General features: G+C 48.0%; 1 protein-coding gene across 1 annotated transcript in view; it reads left to right on the top strand.

The window, feature by feature from the left end:
- Positions 1-26,540, top strand: part of adcy5 (adenylate cyclase 5) — a 44,440-nt gene that overhangs the window by 5,989 nt on the left and 11,911 nt on the right. Inside the window, exons 2-6 of the mRNA XM_067251714.1 lie at positions 15,554-15,703; positions 16,612-16,733; positions 22,930-23,041; positions 23,919-24,046; positions 26,320-26,478. Of these exons, the coding sequence (XP_067107815.1) occupies positions 15,554-15,703; positions 16,612-16,733; positions 22,930-23,041; positions 23,919-24,046; positions 26,320-26,478 (671 nt within the window). The remainder of the gene's footprint in view (positions 1-15,553; positions 15,704-16,611; positions 16,734-22,929; positions 23,042-23,918; positions 24,047-26,319; positions 26,479-26,540) is intronic.

The following is a 26,540-nucleotide window of genomic DNA, read 5'->3' as shown; positions in this document are numbered from 1 at the left end:
ACATGCATTTTTCCAACTTATAACGTACAGGGTTGTATCATCAGAGTGAACTGTGAAGAAACTTGCATTCTTCACTGGAGTGTTTTGCTCAGCTCTGGGCAATTTCCACTGATGTAAAAGATGTCACCCCCACAGAAAACCCTTTCCCACACAACAGACGCTCTGGTTTAGCAATCCACTGTGAAATAAAATGCCCCTAATTTTTTTTTTACAAATTTAAAAAAGAATCTTTAAACTGTGCCAATGCCTAATGCACATTCGTTTCACCTGTTACCGTAGACCCTTTGAAATAGCACCTCTTGGTGCTGGGTGACCCTCTAGATGACATTTGATGTGAAGCTTCAGATTTATTATCTGATGGACTTCTCTGTGCCATGTCACTGTCAGGGGGAGTCCAGTGTAGCTGCCCTGGAGGGTGGAGTCCAGTGTAGCTGCCCTGTCAGGGGGAGTCCAGTGTAGCTGCCCTGGAGGGTGGAGTCCAGTGTAGCTGCCCTGGAGGGTGGAGTCCAGTGTAGCTGCCCTGGAGGGTGGAGTCCAGTGTAGCTGCCCTGGAGGGTGGAGTCCAGTGTAGCTGCCCTGGAGGGTGGAGTCCAGTATAGCTGCCCTGTCAGGGGTAGTCCAGTGTAGCTGCCCTGGGAGTGGAGGGTGGAGAGGGGGAGATGTCTTTCCTAATCCCTCCCTCTTTCTCATTGGTGTGTTTGATTGACAGTTACACATCTGAGTTTATAGAGCTTTAGAAACCTAGCAGTGCATGTTCATAATAGCCTCTGCTATTCCCAGCTCATACAGTATAGGACAGAGTGAAGTTTCTATACATTTTCTTGCCATTGTATTCATTCTGTACTGCCCTTTGTGTTATTTCTGTGTTTGTGCGTGGGAAGGCCAACCAAACATGGAGGAAAATGGTTATATTTGCATAAACCACCCTGGCCATTCCAAGCTCACTAAACATTAAGAGATGGATGGCACTAAGTTAAACCTGTGGGTAAAAAATGTTCTTTGTTTCCATGTTGAGAACAGTTAGAACTATGGAAGATGTTGATCCAGTGGATCAAAATGGATCCCATCTGTCTTATTTGGTAGGGAAATTCTTCTCATAGTTAAACATGTATCTTCTGCCAAGAGCCACAGTATAAACAGTCAGTTTAAAGACACAGACTTGTTACCATGTTATTAATCAACCTGCCACTGATGACTATTGTTCATATGAGTTATGCACTGCGATGTATAATATCCTAATACGTGCTAGTATTAGAGTAGTGTGATGGCTTTTTCTTGTGATTTGATCCCTAAAAAATGTCAAAGTGTTTTATTTGTCATGTGGGCAGTATGACATTCTGAACAAAGAAATTCGTAGGACATGGCAGTACAGAAGTAGGCATATAAAAATAGTAGTAGGCCTACATTTGTTTGACATTAACATTGCCCCCTGTTTAATTGTGTATATTAACATCTCACCTTTACATCATAGTTCTAAAGTGGAGGTTTAAACAGCAAGTGCGCTCAAGTACAAAAGGCAATCTACTGTATACTAGAATATCAGATATGGGACTCCCTCAACTGCACAATTCTGACTTTTCTCCTTGCTTTGGACTGTCAGTTATTCCGAAAGTCTATTTGTAGCTGCTAACACGCTAATAATGCTCTGTATAGCTCAACCCTGGTTGGCTGGCTAGGCTATTGCAAACTGTTGACAGCTTTGCATCTCATATCCTTCCTAGACCTCCTCTGGTAATGTCAGGCATAAGCAGTTTCCTCAGGTTTTCTCGAAGCTTCTTGTTAAGACAGGAATGAATGAATGGGAGGTATAATAGAAGCAATGTCCAATAAGCTTCGTCCTTATCATATCTGATTCTGCTGTATCTCATGGCAACACAGGATATGTGAGGACATATTGTGAAGGTGACCTGGTTGGTCAGGGTCTAATAAGGCTGGACACACTGTTCTACAGCTTTTCTCTATGTCTCTGTACATCCCTCTATCAGCTCTTGAGATTGGAGTATATAGCTGTTAAAGTTATGTTTTCACAGCGCCCCTGTGGCTCATCGGATAGAACACATACCACAAGGGCTGAGACTTTCCCTCATTCTCCCCTACATTTCCTGTCTATTCATCATCTCTGTTCAGGCAAAGGCAACAACAAAAAAGGGCCATAATATATATCTTTAAAAAGAGTAATCTTCCTCTCTCTCCATCTAGCCATCCACTTAAGTAACAACTTGTCTCTGACAGATGGGGATGTTCTGGACAACCATACTGTTACATATGCTCTCCGGGCTCTGGGGGTTTGTCTTTCCTCTCTGTTTCTTTCCCTATTCATTTTTCCTTCGCTTTCTTTTCCCTATTTTATTATTCCTTTCCCTGTCCTTTTCCCTCGTATCTTTCCTTACTTCTTTCCTCTTTGCTTTTCATTGCCCTTTTTCTTCCCTTTTCCCTCTTTGCTCCTTTTCCTTCCAACCTCCCCCCTTCCTCCCTGTATTCTCTCCTCTCCATAGGCATCTCTGCATACAACACAGTCTCAGACGCTGTGCGGTACCCAGGCAGCCAGACACAAACACTGATTTTTTCCCACAGTCTCAAAGGGACTGTGGGGATACACAGGGAACTGTATGCTACTATTCTGGTCAAAAGTCAGTAAGAGGACTAACCAGGAGGGGTTGGTGTAAGCAACATGGTAGGACATTGTACCTGGAGCATATGAAGTTACTGAAAGCAGCATTGTGCTTAGTCCTATCCTGATACTACATATCAGTGCCTGGGGAATAAGGGATTCGAGTAGGTTTCTGGCAGACCACTAGTGGCCCCAAAGGTCGTGAGCATGGCCTACATTTGTATTTCTGACCAATTCTTAACATTAACTAAACGTTTATGTCTGTCAGTGGAATGCGGGCATAGTTCAGCTGAGAATAGCTTGGTTGATACAAACACACTTTAGCATTACTGGCAGGGAGACTTGTTTTTCAGTGTGTGCTCGGTGAACGTGGTTCTTAGTCATGTTGAATTTTGCAGAGTGTGTCCCTCTTCGCTGCTCATACACGTGTTTTCCTGCTCCGATCTCATTTGCTGCCTCCATAATGGATAAGCTGGGCAGGTGTAGCGAGGTCAACAGCAGATCGCTGTACTTTACTGTATGTATCTGAGCTACAGCAGCTGGAGCTGGCAGCAAGACTCAGGCCTCTTGGACTGAATCTCATACAGAAGGCAACACTGGCTTGCATAAAATTAGCATCGAACCAGGGAAACGATAGCCCAGCTGTCTTCCTGCCTGCCTGTTGATGTCTGATGTAACAATATATTTCAGCAGACAATGTTATTGGTTTAGTTGATAATAGCAGGGGCATGAATTCACCCGAGGCAGGTGTTTTGGTGACTGTCCAGGTAGTGACAACATGAGCATTTGATTTGAGGACAATCTCTGCTAAACCATCGCTGTTGATATGAATAACTGTGGTCATTTATGCTGAAATGTTAGTTTTTTTTGTCCAGATATCTTACTGTCATAAAATCATAATCAAATGACCTTTTACTATAATTTCGGGAGGCAACATGGCTGACACAACCATGCCAGAATATGATGCATAGATGCCACTTAGAGGTAGGTGTCTCTCTCCCAAGACATTGTGAAGGTCATCGACAATAGACCTTTCAAATTTGAGGGGTTTGTTCAAAATATATTGTAACACCCCTATCATGACACTATGCATTATAGTTTCCTGTTATAACCCAGTTCCCTAAAACCTGTAGCTGTGTAGCCACAGGGTAGGTATATTGCTTGTAAACTGTAGGAGGTTCGACACCTAATGTTTGTTTGCCTGTTATGCTTAACTATTCAGTGGACAGACAAGAGGGCCATAAAGGTTAGTGTTAGAGACAACCAACAGAGCAAACAGAGATACACCGCACAGTAGCAGTGCTCTGGCTGTCAAAGAGGATCTGTTCTTTGTCTGCTTCCTGTCCATGTAGAATCTCAACGTAGGTCTATGGTATATGTAGTTTTACCTTGGGAAAACTACATTGGGCGCTGGTTATGAAAAGCTTGTACTGTACGCTAAAATGAAGCTCGTCACACGTCCTGACGGACACCATTCATCGTAGCAATTGTCACGATGTCCTCGATATAGAAAGGATCCTGGCCAGTTGTAATTCAATCTGAACTGACAGATCCTGCGCTCCCTCAGTAAAATGCAAAGCGCTTAAGTATCATTCGGTTGTGGCTGAAGAGAGAAAAGTTCTCACTTAGATCTCACTTCGGTGATGCTTTCCATATGTGTTTTGACTGTGGCTCGAGTTAAGAAAACACTGTGTTTGATAAGACACAGTGTGTCAGTCCTGACATCCTTATATGGAGCTCTTTCACTACTTAACATGAGATCCTGGAGGGAGTCGAGCAGCTAGCTATCGCAGTAGGGCAGCATGCACAGGCAGCATGGCAGAGGTTGATAACGGCAGCATACTTAGTCCTCCATAATGGAGCTCACCAACGTTACACACACATGCTGTGGACACACGGCAATAACCTCCACGGGGCCTGTTCAGCCTGAGAACCAGCGTGGGCCAGACTACTCATGAGGGAGGGATGTGACTCCGTGCAGGATTTGGTAATGGGAAGGAAACATGGGCTCGGTGGGACAGCTCTGGCAGCCAGTCCCAGTTAGCCCTCTCCCCAACCCTGTCTCCCTTGCCCCGTTGCACCCACCCCTGTCCCCCAAGGGCCTGGCTCTTTCCATTGTCCCTCTGCCAACAGTGAAAAGTTTTGCAACTTCTCGTAATTCAAGAAAGCAACCAGTGTGAGTGAGTGGTTTGAGTTGGGCTACAGTGTGTGTTTATAATTAGTTTCAACAACCACATGGTAGTGTTAAAGTAAATGGCTTTGTGTGTGCCGACGCTGGGTGACTGGGCTTCGTAAATCTGCTTTATTGATATTTTCAGCATATGTTTATGGCCCAGCCAATGCCAGATTTCCACTCATTTAAAACACTAACCCTGGTACACGGGTTCTTGTAAAGTTTGTACTGTGCTGTACAAATTGCAGCAGCAAAGGGATGTAACTCTCAAACTATGATGTGTTGGCATTTTCACATCAAATCCTCCAGTCACAAACATAAATCGATGTGATGACAGGCAGCTGGCGATGCATGAACGCTCTCTCTCTCTCTTTAAATCCGAATGAGAAATCCCCCCGTGTTTGGGCTCAGCATCAGCCGCGATAACTGAGGTTCACATTAGCAGCTTTGGTACTCCGCCTCAGTGTCGAGGGCTCCAAACACCAGGGAGGAAACAATGCTGCTCACTGTCTTGTCCCACTGCTAGACCCATTAGCCATCAAGAGGTGAATCATGTGAATCGTGGCGAAGACATCGAACAATTAATGTGGCTACAAATAGATCAACACCATCCATCTCCCACTCAGCTCGAGCTGTTGCCATGTAAACACTAATCTGGCTTCTTGCCTCGCTCTCAGTGTTCACAGCTAACATGTCAGAACTGACACAACAGAGCTGGTCTGGTGGTCAAATGAGAACTGTTGGTGTTCTCATTTAGGGTGTGGTTGGCTTTTTTGTTGTTGGATGAAATGCAAGGGTGTTCTAATAATGGATATGTTGTAAGTCATGGAGATCGCACATTAAATGTGTTCAAGCTCTCTTGCTAACTGTGTTTATCATTGGTTGGATAGCTGCAGTATCAACCCAGATAGTCTATGTAAAGTGCATGTTTGTGAATGACTTCCATGCAGGTGAGCACAGAGGCTACACGCGATATACCTTCCCCATGTAAATGAAATGTGGCCAAACATGTAAAACGATGAGTGATATACTTGTTTGAAAACAATATCTGACAGTGAATAAAAACCGGTCTGTATCAATGCTCTCAGCGTGAGCATATTATTTTTCTCAAACTAAACTGGGCTAATCTATATAGGTTTAAATATAGAACGTGTACGTCTGCCTGGTGTACTGTCCCGTTTTTAAATTTGTGTGTGGGGGATTAGGCCTTAGAAATTAAATATCTCATCCATGACTAAATGTATTGTTGTTTACAGTGTTGTCATTTAATGAATGCACACACACTGTCATGCAGGCACACATGTTATGGGGGTTGGTAATTAGGCATCATAGCTCATCTCTCTAGCTAAAGTGAATTGGTGGTGCATTGTGGTTGGGTGCGTGGCTGGCGGAGCGTGGCTGTGGTGTTTGATCTCTTAGAGCCTGACCGGTCTCTGGCTTTCTGCTCAGTGTACCGTACCTGGCTGTGGGACAGCTCCTGGAGACCCAAACACGGTAGCAGCGGCACATCTAGCCTGCATTAGCAGGACGTGGAGCAGATCCTAAGGCTGGCCTGTGTTGTCTGTCTGTGTACGTGGATCTAAGGGGCTGATATACAGGCCGTGTTTTTTTTTTTTTTTGGTACAGCATTCAAAGTATGCCCACATCCCCGAACACAGTGGAACATAGAAGGTAGATGGGGACATCCATATTTATTCCCTTTTCGTCCATGTTAGGTATTCCTGGTATGTCAACAGTTAGGTGATTTCTCGATACCTCCTCTGCTTATTCTTTCTTTCTCTCTCTGAGATGCCTGCTTCTATTTTTGAGGGGACCATATTTCTGAGGGGACCATATTTCACCCCTGTATACTGTATGTGTGGTATATCATATAGTTGTTGGAATCTTAAACTCTCCAACCTCTCTCAACTGTTTCATCTGAATCGCCAGGAAATGCACGGACAGTATGCATATTTCATTTATTCTGAGTTGGTACAGCCGCTGTCTTGATAGGGTAAACAGAGTGAGACTTTTCCAGCTCTATATCAGTCTAGACTCATACGATTAAAAAAGCCTATATCAATACTATATTATGAGAAGATTTGTCCTCTGTTCATGAGATTATGGTCTAACTAGCCTTAGGGATGTTTATGTTTTTATCTAGCTGTGCATTTCAAAAGTATAATACAATCTCTAATTGTACACTGCCAACTGACATGGGGGGGGGGGAATTATGTATGCTCTCAGGAGTACTAAAATTAGGCAAATGGAGATAAAACATTAGTTCTCTTTCCTCTTGGGCTATATTTGGCAGTGCCTGCGTATTGATCCTGGTCTTTAGTCTGTTAAAACCCTCCTCTTTTAAAGAAGAGTGCAATGCCTGCAGAAATGCTGTAAATGACTGTTCCAGAATAGTTTTTTAAAATCACTAATCTGAGCTATTGTTTTCATGCATAACGTTTGTGCATTTTGTAGGAAAAACATTGTTCACATACTTTCACGTACTTTTTCATGCATATTTGCTCTCCAACGTATTCTCACACCTTAACACACACAATTCTTTTGGGATGAAAGCTAAATACAAGCAAACTGAAATAAAGCCAAATGAGTCACAAAAGTACCTTCTCACTGTGTTGCATAACAGCGCATCTTCCGCAACATGTCTGTCGTTTGTTGCGTTCGCACACTGCGAGTACACAGTGGCTGCGTTCTTCCAACGTGACAGAACACGGGAGACTAGAATAGTTTTTGCGACACTGATTCCTTTGACGTGCCGAGTGGCATAGGCAAGAAGAACAAACACGTCGGCTACAGCCACCACCCACTGTGGAGAATCAAGAGCGGACACTCAGGAAAAGTGTGGTTTGAATAATGTGAACAAAGTTGTCAGTATTTGCAGTGCAGAACAGCGAAACAGCCCGTCTTTGCTGCTGCATCTTGGGAGATGGTGCTCGTTAACGAGCCACCAAGCGCCTGTAAGCAACAGGGCAAAGAGTCTAATTCAATTACGAGACTGCTAGCCACCAAGGAGCCAATCCCGAGCGGCCAATATAACTTCATCCCGCCATGCTCGAACAGTGGGCTAAAACAGAGCTGTGGCTCCAAATGAGCTCATTTATATAATCTCCAATTGATTGTGATGGTTTCTCTCTCTGACCACATCCACAGATTGCAGGCTGACAAGCTTCTACCCATTTTCAAAGGTGGTAGCGTTGGCATCGTAATGTTGTTCAGTGGTGGCTTCGAAATGTTTCGCTGTTAATTGAAAAGCTTTTATCTAGATTACTGCTAAATGTGGGGCCGCAAAGCCCGGGTTGATCAGGCACCTTCAAGGTCAGGGCACTTTGAGTCTGCAGCTGCTGAACGCACACACTAAAATCAGCCCCTTTTGACCTGCTAAGTGCTCTTGGTCAAGTAGGGCTATCATAACAGAGCGCAGCGGGTCTGCCTGGCTCCCTCTCCTTTTCCAACATCATAACCCTATTAATCAGTTGCTTTAGTCTATATCTCCTATCATGCTCTTTGGCAAGACTCTTCTAATGGGAGGTTTAATGGAAGGAGAGCCTCAGGTCCTCAGCTTCCATTAAACATGTAAAAACTCAACTTGACGTTGCTTTTGTTCAAGGGGTGTGTTGACCCATTGGATAGTTATTTGTTGACGACCGTCTTGTCCGTTCCGTGTACGTGTTCATGTGTACTGCCTCTCCTGGATGGCCTGCTCTGCTTCCGTTGCCATGGGAGGAATTGATAGATGATTATGGATGTTTGAAGACCATGTTTGTGCATGTTGCATGAATGCGGCGGCCTGGCGTCCTTTCCTGCTGGGGCTGGGTTTGGAGCCGCTGGGGCTGAAGCAGGCTGCAGGAGCCCTTTGGCCCAGTGTTACATAAGCAGAGCCCAGCAGAGGCTCACAGGACTGCCGCCATGCGCCACGGAGCACAGCTCCACTTAATGACATCAGGCACAGGGAACACACAGACTCCTATTGACCAGACTCGAGCCTCCTCTCTCCCTCCCTCCCTGCCACTCCACACACACACAACAAACACGACAGCAATCTATTCGAGCTATAACGTGATCACATGTTGGGACTGGACTAGCATCCCTCGGTGATCTGAGACACCTGACAGGGCCTCGCCAAGCTAGCTATTATGAATAAGATCTCTATTTTTTATAGGCTCTATGGACACTTATAGTCCTTAACGGGAGGTTCTTTTTTCCCTTAAGAGTTCTGAGGTGCCATCAAAAGTCACAGGTGCTGTAAAAAACAGGAAGGTCCTTACTTGACCCTGTCAGCCGCATTTTTCTGAAGAATGAGTCGCTTGAAAGCACTGTGCTTGTTTACCTCACAAAGCTGGTCAGCCTTCGGTTTAGTGTGAAAGAGATTACCATATCCCTATGGCCTCTGCCCTCCACCAACCAGGAAATGATTGCTCATTTGAATGGACTAATTACTACAAGTGCAGTGACACTCATCAGGGCTTGGAGAAATGTCCGCATTAGTAATTGGGGATTGTGTCTCCTTAGCAACACATTGATTCCGAGCCCTTTCCCTCTGTCCAACTGTGGTTATTGTGATCTGTAGTTTGATATGTGGGCTGTGAGAGGGGGGGACATCAAGCACACCCTGTAACTATTGCCTGTTCAAGTGATGAAAAGTAATGCTGTAGGAACGAGATCTGTTTCTTGTAAAAAGTGAGCCGATCTTTCCTTTAGTTGTTTCAGAAGTGTAACGAGGCTGCGTGTTGGCAGTTAGTGTCAACTATGACACCATGGCAGTTGGCGGGAAACGGTGATTTGTGTGGCAGGTTGATCCTGGACTGGACTTGGATCAGCCCTGGTGCAGAGCCTTGCACTCCTACTGCGTGACAGGCGAGGCGAGTGAGAGGGAAAGCAGGGATCCAGATTGGGGCTGGGGGGAGTCACATGATCACAGCTGTGCTCCCTGTACGATCTGGCATTGCTGGAGTGAGTGAAAGGAAGGGTCGCAAGGGAAACATGAGGAAAGTAGACAATGGAACAAGAAGTGCCATTCGTGTCGCTTTTTCTGGCGGGGTCTCTCCTGAGAGCTATACTTTCATCACTGGTGGAGCGGTCGAAGACACCTGGACACTTTTGAGTGCCCTAGCAAACTAAAGTACTGTGTCCTCCTTTAGGCTGCTTCATTGCAATTTATATTCACCTCTATGTCAGACAAGCTCTATGACAGGCGGGGTGAACAGGGTCATGCTAGGTCTTGGACACTCATGATGATTCAATCACTATGTAACACAGAGGACCCTGAGACTGTGTGCGTTTGTGTGTTTGCGTTGGTTAGGTTTTCTGCCAAAAGGGTATCCTAGAGAAATTGTCCCTTTTCATGTTTAGGTTTTTCTCAAAGTGTGCATAGCTGTATTTTCAGAAGTACATTTGTTTTTTATTATGAGTACAATGCAATGTACAGTTTGTGAGGAAATTGGATTTGAGTGCTGGCTGTTGACTTCAAAGGGCCCCCGAGAGCCCTTTTGCCCCATGCCATAGTGTTTGAAATGAGGCTATATTTAGAGTGACTTTCAGTATTTCTCTCTCTCTCTCTTTGTATTTTGAAGTGAGAGATGAAAAAATGTTATTGTCTGATGGTGGCCCCACCTTTCTTCTTCAAAGGTATGATTCAGACATTGACCTTTCAGGCCCAACAGGCCCCATCACATCTGTATTGGAAATCTCCCTGTGTCCTGAGATGGACAGTTTGATTGAACATTTAATTTAACAGTCAACCAAAAGACTGTACTCCCACTTTCCCCTGCCCCCATCTCCAGACCTTCATCCTCTCTGGTTTCGCCCTACCGTCTGGAACAGGTCACATGAAGATGTGTTTGTGGAACACAAGATGGAATTGTAACTGAGTTCCTGTTGGAGAGGTGTGGCACGGATATAATTGGGAACAGCAGTGCTTTGTATTGTCTGATGTAATATGTTTGTGTGTGTGTGTGTGTGTGTGTGTGCATTTAAGACATTTAGTGTTGTTTTGCCTCCTTGGCATTATGGTGCCAATGGATTCAATTCAATACAAAAAGGCATTTAGCTTTTCTTGTTCCTTCAGCTGGTTTGAATGTAAGGCATGTCAAACCTCAAGCTCTGGGAGGAAAGCCTTCTTGTTTGCATCGGCTTGCAAAATCTTCTAAAGAACAAAATTAACCACTGCATTTTTCCTTTATATAGTACACAGTTTGATTAAAATTGAATTAGTATACAGGATGAAGAAATGTTCTGGAGAGGTCCTTACAGATATGATTTAGTGAAGGGTTGGTCTTGGAGCGTGCCAAATACCATAATCCGAATAGAAAAAATCAGTCAGTGACATTTTTTAATGTCATAAAAAAATAAATAAAATGACATACAGCGTGTAAATAGTATGGTATCTGGATGTGAGCTAAAATCATGAAAGTGAAACTAGTGATGGACAGCATTGGTGCTTGGCTGGTGCTTGTAGCTACCTCGCTACCTCTCTACCTCTCTACCTCTCTACCTCTCTACCTCGCTACCTCTCTACCTCTTTACCTCTCTACCTCTTTACCTCTCTACCTCTCTACCTCTCTACCTCTCTACCTCTCTACCTCTCTACCTCTCTACCTCTCTACCTCTCTAGTGACACAGGGCCCGGGGTGCTTGTAGCTACCTCTCTACCTCTCTACCTCTCTAGTGACACAGGGCCCGGGGTGAAAGGTCTGGAACATTTCAGTCCAAGGCCATGCAGCACCACGGTGCCGAGCCCACACAGTCCGAGAACGCCTGCTCACACTAATCAGCTAGCTGCACATGACTTGCATTTATTCTAAGAGCCTACAATGGGTCTCATTGTCCTGACCTAGGAGAGTCTGCAGTAAGGAATCACTTAGAAAATTATATCAAACCACACTCAGATACACTACTGATGATGGCTGGGTCCTCGTCATGACAAGTGGTGAAATGCATTGATGGTAAACGGTTATTAGTCAACATTTAGAAGTTTAGAAGTCAACGTTTAGAAGACCCACCGAGTGGACAGGTGTTATAGCCGGGGCACAATGGACACGCAGGAAGTATAGAAATAGTGCTGTGTGCTTGGAAGAGTTAGTGAGGAGGGGAGGAGAAAGGGAAGCAGGGGACAGAGGGGGGGGGGGGGAAGGAGAGAACAGAAAAGGGGAGGGAATGAGAGGAGGGGAAAGATGAGGGGAGGAATGGAAAAAGGTGGACAGGGGGAAGGGAGGGGAGATGAGGAAAGGAGGCCAGAGGAGGAGAAAGCCAAGTATAGAGGAGGGGAGGGAAGGAGAGGACATGGGAGAGAAAAGGAGGGAAGAAGACAGAGGAGAGAGAGAAGGTGACAAGGAGGGGAGAGCGTGAGTGAAAGAGAGGGGAGGGGATAAGACGACAAGGAGGGTAAAATGGGGGCTCGGTTGGATAGGTAAATATTGACACCCAGGCTGCCTCGCTCCCTGGAGATTTTATGGTTCCTGCTGGTAATTATTAGGAGTCCTCTGAAATAATGTTGCACCTAGCGAGAAGCACAGGCGAGTGAGCAGCCACACCAAGCTGTGCAGTCCGTTCCCTGGTTACTACAACGACAAAGAACATGCAGAAACACATTAAGCATCACTCAGTCAACACAGCCGCACACACGCATGTTGGCGTAATGGGTTTATTTGGGAAGATAAGTGAGCAGAAGGCTGGCTTTGAATGGTACTTCCACATACTTCGTCACCGCCGTCGAATCATGGACGTGGATTCGAGGAAAGTTGTCGTACTCCACTACCATAAACCTTCACCAATCAGAACCTTCTCGCCAAAAACGGAGCCGATATGGCTCAGAGACAGCGAACGCCGCAAGAGAGGAAAATGCCTCAGGGGACAGCCGTTGCCGGCACAAATACTGTATCCCTTGCCAGCGATCACGTAAAGTGTGAGTTGCGTGCCACACTTACAGGCCAGTGCGGCTAACCTGGGTGGAGCGAGGCTCCCTGATGAGAAGCCCTGAGAGGAGTACTTCTGTCTATAATGTTTGAACATAGTTTCTTTCGTTAATTAGACGCACGGCAATGCAAATCGACTGTTGTCTACCAGTCTCCCAAATTCGGTGTGTCTCAGCCGTCTGCACCTCAGCCGTTGTCACTGTGTGTGGAAGACCCACTGTGGGCTGTGTGAAGTTCTTCTTCGTGGGGAAGAACCAGACGGCATGCTCAGCGTTGGTCTCTTCTTCTTGAATCTCACTGCTCGATGGAAGCTGGCAGTTGTAGTTCTTTTAAGGAAGGAGGACAGATGTATTTTTTTTTCCTGGTGCTGATCGCTGTGCGAGCTGTCCATTATCTCTAAAGCAGCATTGCGTGGCAGGCCTGGCTGACCTCAACGTGGGGCGCTCGACAGGGACGCTACACGCAGGGAACTGGATGAGTAATGTCCCTCGGGGAGAGAGGGGAGGATCCATTAGGCACACTGTATTTGTTTCTCTCCTGGTTGTTGTTCGCCTTGTCACATTCACTGAGGGGCTTGTTTGCGAAACGTTCCGCTCTGTAAGAGTTTTTACGGCACGCTCACACCATGCACCTGGTATGTGCTCCACTGCCTCTCTCGATGGAAGAGATAGCAGCAGCTATTGTGTGGACACCTTGACTGTAAAAGGTTGGACTGCATTCAGGTTGTGTTCAGGTGAGAGATTCGGGGTTGAGCTTTAGCGTCCCTGCGATTGAACATGTTTGCATCAAGAGACCCAGCAGTTACAGGCTGGATGATGATAACTTTGAACGCCAGCGCCATCTCAGAAATGCCCAACACAGATGGTTTTGATGTACATCTCTGTACATTATATTCATTGTCATTTTGCCCTAATTGTAAACATTCCTAATTTTGATAATAAAAACTATATTTGTAGTATCTTTGATTAAGCCCAGGCAGACCCAGGCAAGCAGTCTAAGAAGGCCAGTGGGGATGTTGGGATGGTATAAATAGACCACGAGGGCGTCCTTCTGGCAAGGGATGGTCACATTGACCTGCTGGAGGCCTTATCTGATGCACTGCGGTTTTCCTGGCAGTTTTAGTGTGTGGGGGATACTGTGTATAGCTATAGAACCATTCACTAACTGTGTAGCATCAGTTGCCTTCAAGACCAACTGCATTCTCTGCTGCCTTACAGTAGCCTTTACTCACACCAGGGTATGTGCTGTAGTCTGTACTGACACCCGGGTTCAAGAGGACACGGAATAGTATACTAAATAAGGAGAGCACAACACCTGCCTTTACTTTGACAACTGTAGAATTGTCATGGCTATTGGTTATCTGGAGAGACACAGTACAGTCATCAGGACATATTCCTCTAAGAACTGAGGGGAGAAGGTAAGAGATGGAGAGTTTCTCTGAATGACCGACCTTGGAGATGTCATCGTGTGTTACTTTGTTTGTTACACTTATATAAATGTCTTGTCTCACACCTCTGTCAGTGTCTGTGAAGTAGCGCTCCTCTGTTGTGTCTCTCTGGGAGACTCATTTTCAGTGTCTCTCTGTCTTCTTTCCCAGCAGCCTTCTCCTCCTCCTCCCCAGCCTCCTCCTCTGCCTCCCCAGTGTCTTCAAATCCCTCCCCGGCCTCCTCCTCTTCCGCCTTAGTTCTTACATCCTCATTTCTAATTGTAGACAGGCTGCTTATAGACTAATTATGGGCCTTGGAAAATACAGTCTGATGTGTTTGTTTATTTTGTTCTGTAATGGGAGGGGCCAGAGGTGTGAATGAGATAGCTGACTCAGGCCATTGGTTAATTGTGTGACAGGCCTGGGCCTGGCTGTAGGGGAGGAAGCCTCTGGGTGCTGGCCTCAGGAGCCCTATCCCCACAGTACTCTCTCTCTCTCTCTCTCTCTCTCTCTCTCTCTCTCTCTCTCTCTCTCTCTCTCTCTCTCTCTCTCTCTCTCTCTCTCGCTTTCTGTATCTCTCACAGTTTTCTGTGTATCACACATTCTCCCTCACACTTTATAGCTTTCTTTCACTCTCTCTCTCTCTCTCTCTCTCTCTCTCTCTCTCTCTCTCTCTCTCTCTCTCTCTCTCTCGCGCGCGCTCTCACGCTCTCACGCTCTCTCTTTCTTGCGTTCTTTCTCTCTTGCTCTTTCTTACTCTCTGCACACAACACACACACACATACAAACACACACCTAGGCAGTCCATATAGGCCTGGTCCGGTAGTGGCGTTATTCCAACAGCTGAGGTCATGTCAGAGCTATGTCTGAGAACGCTGGGTTCTGTCTGGCCCCAGGCATAGTGATGCTGTGGCGCTGTGGCTCTGGGCCTCTGCTAACTACCAGGAAGGAGAGGGGTCGAGCCAGCCTGTTCTTACTGTAACTCAGAAGGAGTCACAGGGAGAGGGGGCAAAGGGGTACTGGAGGTCCTTCTTCCTAAACCAAGAAGGGACAGGGACGCAACGCTGGGAAACCATATCTGCTCACTTGTGTCTGTATTCTACTCCTTCTCCTCTTCCTCCCAGATATATCGCTCGGCTCCTTGTGGTGTCAGATTCAATGATTTGGACTCCAAACAAAAACCATTTAAGGAATGGAATACTAAAAATGTGGGAACAGGGTCAATGTTGTCTTTCCAAGGTCGGATCTCCAAAACAGACACAAACTACAATGCGTTTAAATTGTGTGTTGGGGATTGGATTAAGTGAACAAATTGTAAACAAAATGGCACTTTGCATAAAATGTACAAAAGGTCTCTCTCTCCTTCCCTCTTTCTTCTTCCTATATCCGACCCCGGCCTCATGACTCCTCCCTCTCTCCTCCGTCTCCTCCCACAGGTGGTGTCCAACGTGTTGATCTTTTCCTGCACCAACATTGTGGGGGTGTGCACACACTACCCAGCCGAGGGCTCCCAGAGGCAGGCCTTCCAGGAGACAAGGGAGTGTATCCAGGCTCGCCTCCACTCGCAGAGAGAGAACCAGCAGCAGGTGAGCAGGTGCCGGGCCTAGGTGAATGGGGGAGTGGGGTGGTCGGGGGCTGGGGAGAGGGAGGTGGGGGGGCAGTTGGTGACAGGGAGGGCGGGCTGGGGCGGGGGGGTGGGGGGGGGTGGATGTCACATCCTTTCAGAGTTCAGGATGGAGGGTCCCTGTTCCATGGACAATGTCATCTAATTAGTGAGTCATGCCGAAGATGGTTGTCTCCTGCTGAACTGAGCTTGTTAAAAGTGTTCATAATTGGAGCTCTACCAGTGGGCGGAGAGAGAGAGCCGACTGGGGCTAATTGTGCAGGTTTGACAGGCTGCAGTAGGAGATGAATGTGTGAGGGAGGTGTGTGTGTCATCCTTTAGTAGCAGCCTGGCCTGGCAGCAGTGACGCTGCCCCCACTGCAACGTAAACATGGAAATGACATCAGAGGCTGGCTCACACTCGTCACTTAGTGATGACATCGCTCTGCGGGATCTCCATGCGTGGGCGGACACTGTACGAAGATGTATGGATGAGGGCTGAGAGGGGAGGAGGGCGAGGACGGGTGTAGCGAGGCAGTGTGCGCGGCTGACAACTCAATTACCCCTGTACACCCCACCCCCACTTTGTCATGGCCAAAATCAACACTTAAATTTTTACTGTCTCTCTAACTCCTACTCTCCTTCACTCTCCCCTCTACTTCTTTTTTCTCTTATACTTTTCTCTGTCTCCATCACTTAATGATCTATTGCTCTCCTCCCCTCCTCCCCTCTCTTTCTGCTTTCCCTCCCTCCCTCCCTCCCTCCCTCCCTCCCTCCCTCCCTCCCTCCCTCCCTCCCTCCCTCCCTCCCTCCCTCCCTCCCTCCCTCCCTCCCTCCCTCCCTCCCTCTCTCTCTCCCTCTCTCTCTCTCTCCCTCTCTCTCTCTCCACAGGAACGCCTCCTGCTCTCGGTGCTTCCCCGCCACGTTGCCATGGAGATGAAAGCCGACATTAACGTCAAACAAGAGGACATGATGTTTCACAAGATCTACATCCAGAAGCACGACAACGTGAGGTACGGCCAACTGTCACCAGGGGAGGGGCGCTGGACAGGGGGCAGAGATGGAGAAAAACAGAGGCCACTTCCAGGTCTTGCCCCCAAACTGTTGTTTTGAAAATCCGTCCCACAGCCTTCCAGCAGGCCACTGCTGCTAACTTGTGTGTGCGTGCTGAGACCTCCATTCTAGGCTCGGTCAGCCACTCTCTCTACCCTACCCTCTCCGTAAGAGATGAGAAGACACTGGTGTCGAAAGGTTCTGCCCGTCTCCACAGGAAATGTATTCAATCTGGTTGTGGGTTTGGAAGTATCAAGCAAACTGCAGATTGGACACTCATGACATGAAAACTGACCACCCAATACACAGTGTGGGTAATGAAGTCTTTCTGAAGCATGAAACCTACAGCCAACAGGTGTTCATTGATCAGTCAGGCGGATACTACATCATAGACCTATGACTGTCCTCAACATAATATAGGTTATAGCAGGAATGCATACGAATAACAAGAGAGAATACATGAAGGCAATTAGCCGACCTACTGATTGTGATTAACATAAGCCCGTATGATATCCATAATTTCTTCCACCACACAGAACAGCACAGTTCCTTGCTGGTTGTTCCAGCACCTAAGTGTTGCACTGTGTAGGTGGTTTACAGTGGTCACCTGTACACAGAGTGACCACTGTTCCACCACCGCTCGGGTGGCGGTGTCGGGGCCATAAGGAGCCCCTGTGTCTGATTGGGTTAGCTGGACAACGTGCAGCACAGAGGTGTCGGGGCGGGGGGGAGGGGGGGGTACTGTCTCTGGGAGAAGAGCCACTGGTCACACAGCTCTGTCCTCCATGCCCCCGTCAGAGGCTCCATCGCTCTCCTCCACATCGCGTCCACTCGCCTCCTTCCACGCACGGATGTACCGCGTGACGCCAGCTCGAGGACGTTCCTTCATCTGTGATGTAGCTGTGACAGAAATAGTGGGACCCGTTTCTGTCGCACGCGCTCGAGGCCAGCGGTGTCTGTCAGGCGTTTGATTGCTATTGTTTCGAAAAGGAATGCGTGCTTCCCTGATCGTGCTGAAAAGCACAGCTATAGGTTGGAGTGATTGATCCCGCCGTGTGTTGATCTGTTTCTCATTCCGGCTGACGCTGGGTCTGATTGGCTGGCTGGTGGAGCAGCAGCCCCCCCCCATCTTGTCCAGACCTCTCAGCTGGTTTCATTAGTGTCGCTGCCCAGTAAGCTTGGCTGACTGTGTGGCTAATGCCCTGCTAACGGGAGGCCCGCGGGAGAGGGCACGCCACCACTGTTAATTGGGCCCATCTGAGCCGCAGACGGACAACAGGAACAGAGTGGACCGCTCTCGCCGGGGAAAAAAAAAAAAGCTAGAAAGCTAGTCTCAATCCTGAAGTCTCAGTCACCAGCTGTCCAGGTTACAGTCCCGAGCCTCCAGCTCCCAGGCCCCAGCTTCCAATCCCTCTCCGCCTGCCACCAACAGTCTAGTGGCCCCAGCCCCCGGTACCCTTGTACTCCCGGGGCCGTCTCTCTCTCTCTGTCAGGACCTGCCTTCCTGTTTGTGTCCTCCCTGTGGCTTCCAGCAATTAGGCCAAAATGTCCCATTCCACAGCAGACACAGTTATGCAAGCTAGCAGTAGGGTGTTATTTGGGTCCGTTTGGATGAGGTCTCTAATAGCAGTATTTATCTGCTACAAAGGAAGACAGAGCTCCTTGGTTTGATTGAACCACTGTTGACCCCCCCGGTGCTCCATCGCTAAAGTCACATTTAAACACACTCTCTCTCTCTCTCTCACTCACTCACTCACACACACACACACACACACACACACACACACACACACACACACACACACACACACACACACACACACACAGCAGATGAGCAGTTCTGCAGTTGTGTCAGATTGCTGTCTGCAGTGCAGTTTCCAGTCGTGGCCTCTCAGAAGCTTACATAAGAGTTCCCTGCTGGGGCTGATGGAGGCAGTGCTGTCATGTCCCCCTGTTCGTGGTCAGCAGCTCAGTACTGCGGCACACAGGACAGCAGACACTCCAGTCCTCTCGGCCTCCGTCCCGGAGAGAGGTTTTTCTCCAGAGACGGATGGGAGCTGTTTCAGGATCACGCATCCTCCACCAGACCCTTTGCGGTCCTGTATCAGGAAAGCAAGCCAAATGTTTCATGGTCAATAGTTTAATGTCCTTCATATTGACCTTTGAATGAATAGTCCTACATGAGTCATGTACTGTATGAATCTTTTCAAGGTGTTTTATCACCAGTTTCCTATGGAGGTGCGTGACAAGCGACGGAGAGGAAGGAAATGTAAGGTGATGTAATCTGACAACCAGCCAGACATGTACTCATGGGTTTAGCGCTGACAGGCTGAGCACAACAGGGACAAACAAGGCAGGCGGCTGGACGGCCGGATGCACTGGCAGACGAGGGGACCGAGTCCTCGTACGACATGCCAGGGGACATGGAGGGAGGGGAGACGGGGGGAGAAGGAGAGGACACCGCAAAGGAGAGAGAGAGAGAGAGAGAGAGAGAGAGAGAGGGAGAGAGAAAGAGAGGGAGAGAGGAAGAGAGGGAGAGAGCGAGAGAGGGAGCGAGAGAACGAGAGAGCGAGAAGGAAAGGGGATATGCATGCAGGGTTGAACTGGCCAACAACAGTGCTGGGAGGTCAAGCGGCGGAGAGATGAAAGGCCTGGCGTTTTGTGGCAGTGCCAGCTCTGAGGGACAGGGGTTCATGGGGTCAGACCATGCCAGCTCAGCAGGCCTTTGATTTGGCTGAGCGCTGACCCGGAATGGATTCTGGGGGTTGTGCTATATAAGCAGGAAGTGTGCTTCTCCTCACTCTCCTTTCCCCTGGGGATATTGGAGTGTTTGTGTGTATTAATGTGTATGTTTTTGTTTGCGTGTGTGTGTATATACTTTATGTGTGTGTGTACTTGCATGTAGCTGTGTTGGGGCTCAGCTTGTGAAATATGAGGCTCACTAACAACTTAAACAACTTGCCGAGCAAACACTTCCTGAAGTCGGACATTTCATCCTGAAACTCCCTGCTCCAGCCTCAGGGTCTCTTGTCCAAAGGTTTATTATTCCTGTGTCTTATTGTTGACATAGTGAAGGTCCTTTCCTCCAGGGACAATAACACTTGAAAGAGGGGACCTAATGCAATCTTAGTTCCTGAACATCCGGGAACCCTCGGACGAGTTTGTTCTCAGTCTCCTTCTGTTTCAAAGAGCTTCGGATGAAGCAATGGCTCTAAGCTGTTTTGTGATCTCAGGTCTTATTTGTAATGTCAACAACGTTAATAGCATAACGTTGAGAAGAATTGCGAATATTTTGTTTTATCTAAGCAAATCTAACCAGCACAAACCAGCACAATTCCTAATCCCAGCACAGTTCCTAATTCCCGAGAATTTGTAACATGTGTTTGAAGAGAGCCAATGGTTATTAGTTGAGTAAGTGAGCAAAAATAAGAAAGGTTGGATGGAGATTTCTTTATGATGGATGGGGGATTCAAACCCGTGCTTAAGATACGGATACACGTGTGAGCATTGTCTCTCCACCAGCCAGGGACAGTGAGCCGCAGGCCTCTAAGATCCTTGCCAGACAGAAAAACAAATCACCATCTCAAGTCGTGCTTCTACATTCTGGTGAGTCATCACCTAAGTAACCATTTTACAGGTTTTAGAAACCTGACAAAGCTCTTGACATTTGCCTGGTGTCTGCCCCCCTTCCTCCCTCCGTCTCGAACCCCCTCTCCAGAATAACACTCTGCTCCCTGATATTTGTGCAGCTGTTAATCCCATGGTTGTGGGAGGCACAGGGATTATATTTGGCACCATAAATAGCTTCCACGGTGCCGCTGTCATAAACCATCTGATAATCTGAGTTGCAGCGAAGCGGTCTGGCGTACCCCTGTGCCTGTCAGCCAATCCGGGATCAGAGTGATCAGGCTGGACTGGACTTTACCTTAGTCCCCTGATATGACCTCTCAATCAGTCAACTAGTCGGCCCACTAAGACTCCATGCTGATCTGGTTCCTTTGCTGGATACAGCAGTAGGACCAGGTGGAACAGTATATTCTTTTCAAATAAGACTTAAACGCTAAGGATATCTTATGGGGCGAACATGACTATTGAGCTGGAAAGGTCATGCAGATTGTTTCCCTCATATGCACCTGGAGCACCGGGACAGAAGCCTGCTCAACACTACCCCACCCCCTCCCACCACCCCCCTTCTCCTCCTCTCAAAGCCACCACCGTAATCATCCTAATCACCGTCAATCTGTGGTCATGACAACAGGTCTGAGGGGGCGTGCGGGCAGGGATGCTGAGGCTGCTTCCACGGGCGACCAGGGAGTCCAGGCGCTGAGGTCTAATACGGAAGGATTTAAGAGGTGCTTTATTTAGTGTGCCTGCTATGAAGAGCCTAATGGAAGTAGAATCCCCTCAGAATCCTGCGAAGGGAAATACAACACACGTCAAAAAGGCTTCAATTAGTTCTTCAGAGACGCTCGCTTGTTCGCTTAAATCAAAGAATGTCTCTTAAGGTGTATGTCATTAGGCTTGTTAGGATTTTAGATTCAAATCAAGCTCTCCCCCTCAGATGACTGGACAGTCTAAAATGCAGAGGCAGTCTTAGTCTATGCCACATAGTGACCATTGGTACCCCCTAGCCCTGTGATTGGTGCTGCCCTGTAGGTGCTGCCCTGTGATTGGTGCTGCCCTGTAGGTGCTGCCCTGTGATTGGTGCTGCCCTGTAGGTGCTGCTCCACAATGGCTCTTTATCAGGCTGTTGAACGAGCAGGGCAGGCCGTGTCTGTCCCCTTTGTGTGCGAAGCTCTATTTCCAGACCACAGCAGACACCTCTCCTGGCCATGCGTCTTCTCCCAGTCGGCCCTCGGGCCTCTCTTTACACCCTGTGAGACTCATGTGAGCCTGTTTTGCTTTCGGAGCTGCTTTCTCTCTCTCTCTCTCTCTCTCTCTCTCTCTCTCTCTCTCTCTCTCTCTCTCTCTCTCTCTCTCTCTCTCTCTCTCTCTCTCTCTCTCTCTCTCTCCGTCCCCCCTCTCACTCTTTCCTACCCTCTATCACCATTTCCCTCTGTCCAGCATCAGCTTTTTGGTCCTCCATCCTTTCTGGTGTCCTTCTCGCAACCTTCTCTACTCCATGTCTCTCCCTGTTCTTCTCTGTGACTCGCACTCTCTCGTTCCTATTTTCACCCTGTGTCTTCTTACCCGATCGACGCAATTTCAATCTCAGAAGTACAGCCTGCTAGCGACCAAGGAGTGGCGCGACATGTTTCAGACGGAAGACGAGGGTACAATTTGACATCCGCCGCATGTCGAGCGAGGCTCACGCCACTCCAGAGAACCAATTTCAAGAGCAGCGAAGCTCTTGGGCCCGCATGTCAGAGCGGTCTGACTCTCCCACCACTCTGCTAATACAGGAGACCTGCCCATCTCTCTGCCCTATTGTGGCCTGGGTGATGCCGACGAGTGACACCCTTTCACTGGATGAGATCATCCACACTGTTGTGGTGAGATGAATGTGTGCACCCCCGGAGGGCATGTTACGAAAGATTAACATATCAGTTACCTTGTTCCCAGGGAAGGTGACTTGACTTGGGAGTTTGTCGGGAGTGGTCAGGCACACACGTTTCCACACACACACACACACACACACACACACACACACACACACACTTGCACAAACCGAAGCGCACGGTCACCGACACACACATTCTGTCGCCCTCTCTCTCACTCTCTCACCCTTTAGTCCTTTCATATAAATAGGCTTGCCCTGTCTGATCTACAGCTGGTCTGACCTGCTGTGGAGTTGGAGTTCAGACATCAGTGTCACATGAGTGCCATACTCTGACTGTGGAGATGATTGTTCCTGTGGGCGGTCTACTTTATTCTCATGCTGTTCTAAATGGACCAGGAGCAATCTGCCCTGGCACCTCTGTCAATGGCTTCAGCGGTTGCCATGGTTCCCAAGGTTGGCTGTCATGTGTAACAAGAGAAAACAACAGCACCATCTGATCCGAGTTTCTGGGATTGTGACAGCTGCTTTACCGAAGGAGACAATGGTCAATGCAGTCAACAGCTTGACTGCCTGGTAAAAATCCTGTCAGCTAAGGCACCCACTGCATCGCTTTACTGACCCGTCCCATTCTCTCTCTCTTTGTGACGCGTGACCAGCATCCTGTTTGCTGACATCGAGGGCTTCACCAGCCTGGCCTCTCAGTGCACCGCCCAGGAGCTGGTGATGACGCTCAACGAGCTGTTCGCTCGCTTCGACAAGCTGGCCGCGGTGAGAGAACGCTCCCCCTCGCACTTGCACCTCACACACACCAGGCTAGGTTTGGGGATTTGGGGTCATGGGTCATGGGTCATGGGTGAGGTTGAGAACCGTGTCAGTGAATCAGTTAATACGATGTGGAATATCATTGTACTATTGTTCCTCACAAGTACAGTGCTCCAAAAGACAAACGTATGTCCACATATTTTCCCCCTACCCACAATAAAAGAAAATGGCTTAATACATTACACCCACTCCCACATGCATATACACTATCCCCATCCCACTTCAAGGTTTCAGTTCAGCGTCTAACACACACGTAGATATAATCCCATTCATATGTTCCATCAATCACAAGGACAAATGAATGTCGCAAATGCGCCAGCTCAGTTTTATACACACCCGCATGCGACATAGTGCATGAAGCCAAGTGCACAAACACACACATTTTCTATTGCTCAACAAAGGGGAGGATTGTATTCAACCAGAACCATGTGCTAGGGAGATATTCAGGTGGGTATCATAAGACACCAGCCTGGTACAGTCCTGTGCCCAGCCTCGGGGAGACATACTCACAAACAACCCCCCCCCCCCCCCTCCCCCCCACCCCCCTCCCCCCCACCCCCGCCTTCACCTCCCACACTCACACCAGCTCACACAGACAACACACATTGTCGTCCTCACCCCAATCCCTTGTCGTTGGGAAGCCACTCGCAGTTTAAAGCTAGAATAAACCTATTTCTCTGTCAAGGTTTTCGAGTTTCACAATAAGGACCTTGTAGTTTCATGACACCCTCAGGGAGACACGGCAACAGGGACCAAACCCTACGAGGTGCTGTTCGGAAAGTAGGGGTTGAAAATGTGTTTGTGTGTGTGTCACCCACCTCAGGAGAACCACTGTCTGCGTATCAAGATCCTAGGAGACTGCTACTACTGTGTGTCTGGCCTGCCGGAGGCCCGTGCTGACCACGGACACTGCTGTGTGGAGATGGGCGTGGACATGATCGAGGCCATCTCGTGAGTATCACACAGGACCCGCTTCACGCACTCGCACAGACACACACACACAAACGAAAACACCCTACGACAAAGAGGGGACCGACAGGAGGAGCGATATACAAGGAAATGATAAAGGACGTGTCCAAACAAAGAGCTCGGAAGATCTGGCTCTCTCTTCCCCACACCATAACCAGCCCTGTCTCAATACTAATCGTGTTTTTGAACCTGCCTGCCGCCAAGCAAAAAAGACAATCGCTCGCCTCTAACCTTGTTAGTAATGGCAAATGTTTTGAAACAGCAGGTTATCTACGTGATGTGATGTACACCCATGGGTTTCATGCCTATCCCTCCTCCCAGAAGGAGGGCGACTCGAAAGGACAGTGGACGGTATATAAATAAATGAATCCGGCCTTTTGGTCTGGCTTGCTACTAAGCCAGACCAAAAGGCCGGATTCATTTATATACCGTCCACTGCATCGCTTGAAATGCTTGGCGAGCCACTCGACATTACTGTCAACATTGAGTGAAGGGTTGACAGGACTGCCTCTCAACGAGGAAATGAGACTACGCATTTCGTCGCCGGTTCTTGCTGATACATGCTCTGACTGCTGCTGATCCAAGAGTTTGCTATGGTGCTTATAAGTTTCTGCACATTCCAAATATTTGTTTGCGGCAAAGTAGCTTGACTCACACGTAAACCGTTCTCCACAAAGTCTTTCCAAAAAGTCTAGCTTGTCTAGCTTGTCTGCGCTGACACGGTGGACACAAGTATTCACTGAGGCAGGAGAAGGTCCAGGGACAGAGGACATAGACAAAGATGGATGTATTGTTAACCAACCTAAACACCAGATGGTTTGTTACACATATCCATCTGGGAAGTTGTCCATGGAAACTGTTTGGAAAAGTTCAGGCACTTTCAATAACATTTTGGCAGGTAATTGGATGACCCATCTGTCCATCAGAGTCGATCATGGGTTAACTTCAACCAATCTCATACAATTTAGCTTCCAGCAGTTCTTTATAGGACGCTGGTTGATCCGAACCTCTGTGGTTCAGGCACAAATGAATAACTTTTCTTGCGTGGTTGTAATCTAGCTAATCCACTTGTCTATCAAGGTTAATTGTTAACGTGTGGAGAGCTGTCAGTCATTCAATCATGTTAGATTGGTACAGTCTGTATTGGAGCGGATCTGCCAGCAGTCTCTTGTGTCCCCTGCTGTTCTCAGGAACAGACATGATGGTGCCTGGGTGTCTGTGTGTGTGTTTGTGTTGAAACGCTACAGCCCTAACAGCGATTCATTTCACATGAGGTTCACGCTGTATCCAACCCCTAAAGAGGCACTTAGCCTAATTTGTGTCGTTACATGGTTGGTGATGAGCCCTGTCCTGGATGTACCAAGGGCAGTCACCGTGATTAGTGTCCTCTCCCGGGTTCTTTTCATGCTGTATTTGTTTGTAAATATGCCTTTTGATTGCTGTTTGCTGAGAGATGGGACTTGTTCAGTGCAATCTTGAGATATTAATGAAGTGTGAATAATGTGTTTTTCCTGGTCGGCCTGATAAGGTGTGTCTGGGGAGTCAGGGAGTCAGGTGGCTGAGCGGTTAGGGAATCGGGCTAGTAATCTGAAGGTTGCCTGTTCGATTCCCAGCCGTGCCAAATGACGTTGTGTCCTTGGGCAAGGCACTTCACCCTACTTGCCTCGGGGGAATGTCCCTGTACTTACTGTAAGTCGCTCTGGATAAGAGCGTCTGCTAAATGACTAAATGTAAATGTCTGGCCACGTTGGTCCTGTCAGCAGGGAGAGTGTACACGTGTGTGTGCGCGTGTGTCTTTGTGCCTGTATGTGCTTGGATATGAGTTTGAAGGGCCTGCAGCACTGCCTTACTGAGCGTGTGGCTAGATAATATCCTAGACAGAAGAGCCAGACTTCTCGTCACAGCACTCGCCCAGTCCATACAGAGCTGACCCTGAGGTGCTTTTCACTTACAACGGCTCTCAGATACACTCGTCAGATTAATGTGCTTACAGCATGGCCTAAGTATGTGACTCTCAACAAAAAAAAACACATCTCACACACAGACACACACGCCCTCTCACACACAGATCTCTCTTCAAGTCTGAGTGTATGGGGCTCAGTCAGAGAGAATGGTGACATAGTGTGTCCCAGCCTGCCTCACTCTATAGAATATTGTTGGAAGAAAAGTGTGACGTAAATCCATTTGAAATGATGAAGTCAAAAGTACATTCTTGCCATTTCTTCAATGTGTGTGCCTGCGCGCCTGTGTTGCAGGCTGGTGCGAGAGGTCACTGGGGTCAACGTGAACATGCGGGTGGGCATCCACAGCGGCAGGGTCCACTGTGGTGTGCTGGGACTCAGGAAGTGGCAGTTTGACGTCTGGTCCAATGATGTCACGCTTGCCAATCACATGGAGGCAGGGGGCAAGGCAGGGTAAGCGCATCCAATCAGGACACATTACCCACGGTTAGTCAACCCGTGAATCTACGGAACCG

The sequence above is a fragment of the Osmerus mordax genome, chromosome 2 (genome assembly GCF_038355195.1).
Source record: "Osmerus mordax isolate fOsmMor3 chromosome 2, fOsmMor3.pri, whole genome shotgun sequence".
NCBI classification, from domain to species: Eukaryota; Metazoa; Chordata; class Actinopteri; order Osmeriformes; family Osmeridae; genus Osmerus; species Osmerus mordax.
This window is presented reverse-complemented; position numbering and strand designations above follow the sequence as displayed.